This window comes from Somniosus microcephalus, unplaced genomic scaffold, assembly GCF_052327205.1.
Source record: "Somniosus microcephalus isolate GS21.2 unplaced genomic scaffold, FLI_Smic_1.0 scaffold350, whole genome shotgun sequence".
Taxonomy (NCBI): Eukaryota; Metazoa; Chordata; class Chondrichthyes; order Squaliformes; family Somniosidae; genus Somniosus; species Somniosus microcephalus.
The window spans coordinates 179,985-182,880 of NW_028225537.1; the positions used below are offsets into that span (position 1 = coordinate 179,985).

General features: G+C 46.5%; 1 protein-coding gene across 1 annotated transcript; it reads left to right on the forward strand.

The window, feature by feature from the left end:
* Positions 1-1,244: 1,244 nt before the first annotated feature.
* LOC147081805 (putative G protein-coupled receptor 139) lies at positions 1,245-2,141 on the forward strand. The gene has a single exon (XM_085980657.1). The coding sequence runs from the start codon at positions 1,311-1,313 to the stop codon at positions 2,133-2,135; it is 825 nt and encodes a 274-aa protein (XP_085836783.1). The 5' UTR covers positions 1,245-1,310; the 3' UTR covers positions 2,136-2,141.
* The last annotated feature ends 755 nt before the right edge of the window (positions 2,142-2,896 follow it).

Sequence of the window (2,896 nt, forward strand, 5' to 3'; positions counted from 1 at the left end):
TGGCAGATCATAAACACATCATTAAATGCCTGAAATATCCGCTAATCATTCAGTTCCAGCCAGTTTCCCACCATCTGCAGTTCTGCATTAGTGGCGCTGCTGCTGGTGGTTGAAGTAGGAATACAAGGCTAATTTACATTCTCACAAAATGCTCATTCAGACAGATTCAATACATTTATTTCCAATCTTGGTTCTGACTTTACAATTGTATCCCGTACCCGTCTGTCACAGTTCAGTGGATCTCTCAGTGAGACCCAGCCCCCTGCTGTACTTCAGGATAATTAATCCCAGCTGATTGTGACTGAAGTACTGAGGATACAAAATCCTTTGATATCTTTTTGTCTAATATTTTCTGCACAAGTTGGAAACCAACAGTTGAAAAAGTACAAGGATAAATCTCTTCCATTTGTGTTCAGGTAATTTACAAAAGCTTTTGGCGGCACTTTGCCTGTGGGATCAGTCATCTAATTCTGATGCTGATAAATGCATTTAGTGGGACATTACCTGGTGATGGATAGCTATTTACTGTAATTCAGCGTCCATTATTTGCAATGTTACTTGGCCAATATTCATTTCAATGAGGTACAATTTATGTGTTTCAACAATAAAGAAAACTCAATTTTCAAAACACTTCTGAAAGCCCAGTTATCTTTATAACTGCAGTGCACTTGTATTTATTATTTTAGCATTGTCCTATTACACCCGTACATTTTAAATATAATTGACTGTAATTATTGCCATCGTTGCAGTTTCTGGGTTTTGCTGTTGCATTCATTTTCAGTTCTAGATATAATGGATATTCTAACCAGGAGCAGGAGTACAAGCGGGATTTCCCCCCTCCCTAACACAGGGGCACAGAAGTTAATTTCCCCGGTCCAAATGCTGACTGATCCCGGGGCACGAAGGCATCCTGAGAGGTTCTGTTCCGTTGTGTCCCTGATACCTCGGACGGTGCTTTTGTCTGCTTGTCTAAATATAGATCGATCATTTAATCACTCATTGATCAAACATCTTTTAATTTAATGATATATTTATTCCCATTTCATTTATTGATTCCACAATGTATTCCGATTATTCTTACAATGAACCCTGTACTCAGCTCCACATGTAAAAGAATTAGAATATATCATTGAATTTCGCCAATGAATTGCATATTTCACCCCGAATTCCATCAAATTGCAATTTTTTCCCCAGCCTGATGTATAATTTCCCTGTTATTTCCCTTGCACACAGTGAACCTAGTGACGATTTTGATCCTGTCTCGGGGAAAGTGCGGTCTCTCCAAATGTGTCACTCGCTACTTGGTGGCCATGGCAGCAGCGGATCTACTGGTCATTATATTGGACCTGATATTGAGGCACATTCCGATTGTTTATTGGGTACACTTTGATTTCGTGCGGTCCATCCCCGTGTGTAATATCCACGCCGTTCTGCTTTATGCAGCCACAGACTGTTCTGTCTGGTTCACCGTCACTTTCACCTTCGATCGATTTGTGGCCATTTGTTGGCAGAAGCTGAAAACTAAATATTGCACCGAGAAAACGGCGACTGTGGTTCTGGGAACAGTGACTGTGCTGAGCGGTTTAAAGAACATTTTCTGGTATTTTATGTTCACAGATCAATATTACCTTGCGAATCTCCCCTGGTTTTGTGCTGTAACACTGGGTGTTTTGCAATCTCGGATCTGGGCAGTAATCGAGTTCCTTCATTATGTTCTCACCCCGGGGGTCCCATTTGTTCTAATTCTGCTACTCAATGCTGTCACGGTCAGACACATTTTAGTGGCCAGCAGAGCCCGCAGGAGACTCCGGGGTCCCAGCCGTGGGGAGAGTCCCAGAGACCCAGAGATGGAGAGCCGCAGGAAATCGATCATTTTACTATTTGTTATCTCGGGCAATTTCATCCTTTTATGGGCAGTGTTTATGGTTTATTTTATATGGTACCGGATGAGGTATTTGGGGTATGGCTCCGTATATCTACCATATTATGTAAGGGAAGTGGGATTCGGGCTGCAGCTGCTGAGTTGCTGCACAAACACTGGGATTTATGCCGTGACCCAGACTAAGTTCAGAGAGCAGTTGAAGAATGTGGGGAAATATCCCTTTACTCGGTTTGTAAAATTCATTAAAGGATGAGAAGAAGCGGAGACTTTGCAGCCTGAGAGCTCCCTGGGTCTGATATTCTGGTGAGCCACTCGCTCCCGGGCCGCCACGGGGCCGGTAATTGGGGATATTCACATGCTCACTCACAACCTGCCTACACTGGGCTCCCTGGGGATGATATTGTGGTGAGCCACGCTCACGCAGGCCACCGTCCCATGGGGCCGGTGATCGGAGACATTCACACACTCACTCACAATGTCTACACTGGGCTCCCTGGGCCTGATATTGTGGTGAGCCTCTCTCCCCCAGGCCGTGGGGCCAGTGATTGGAGACATTCACACACTCACTCACACACTGTCTACACGGAGCTCCATGGGTCTGATATTGTGGTGAGCCGCTCTCCCCCAGGCCGTGGGGCCAGTGATTGGGGACATTCACACACTCACTCACACACTATCTACACAGGGCTCCCTGGGCCTGATATTGTGGTGAGCCGCTCTCCCCCGGGCCGTGGGGCCGGTGATCGGAGACATTCACACACTCACTCACACAATGTCTACACTGGGCTCCCTGGGCCTGATATTGTGGTGAGCCTCTCTCCCCCGGGCCGTGGGGCCAGTGATCGGAGACATTCACACACTCACTCACACACTGTCTACACGGAGCTCCCTGGGCCTGATATTGTGGTGAGCCTCTCTCCCCCGGGCCGTGGGGCCAGTGATCGGGGACATTCACACACTCACTCACACACTGTCTACACGGAGCTCCATGGGTCTGATATTGTGGTGAGCCGC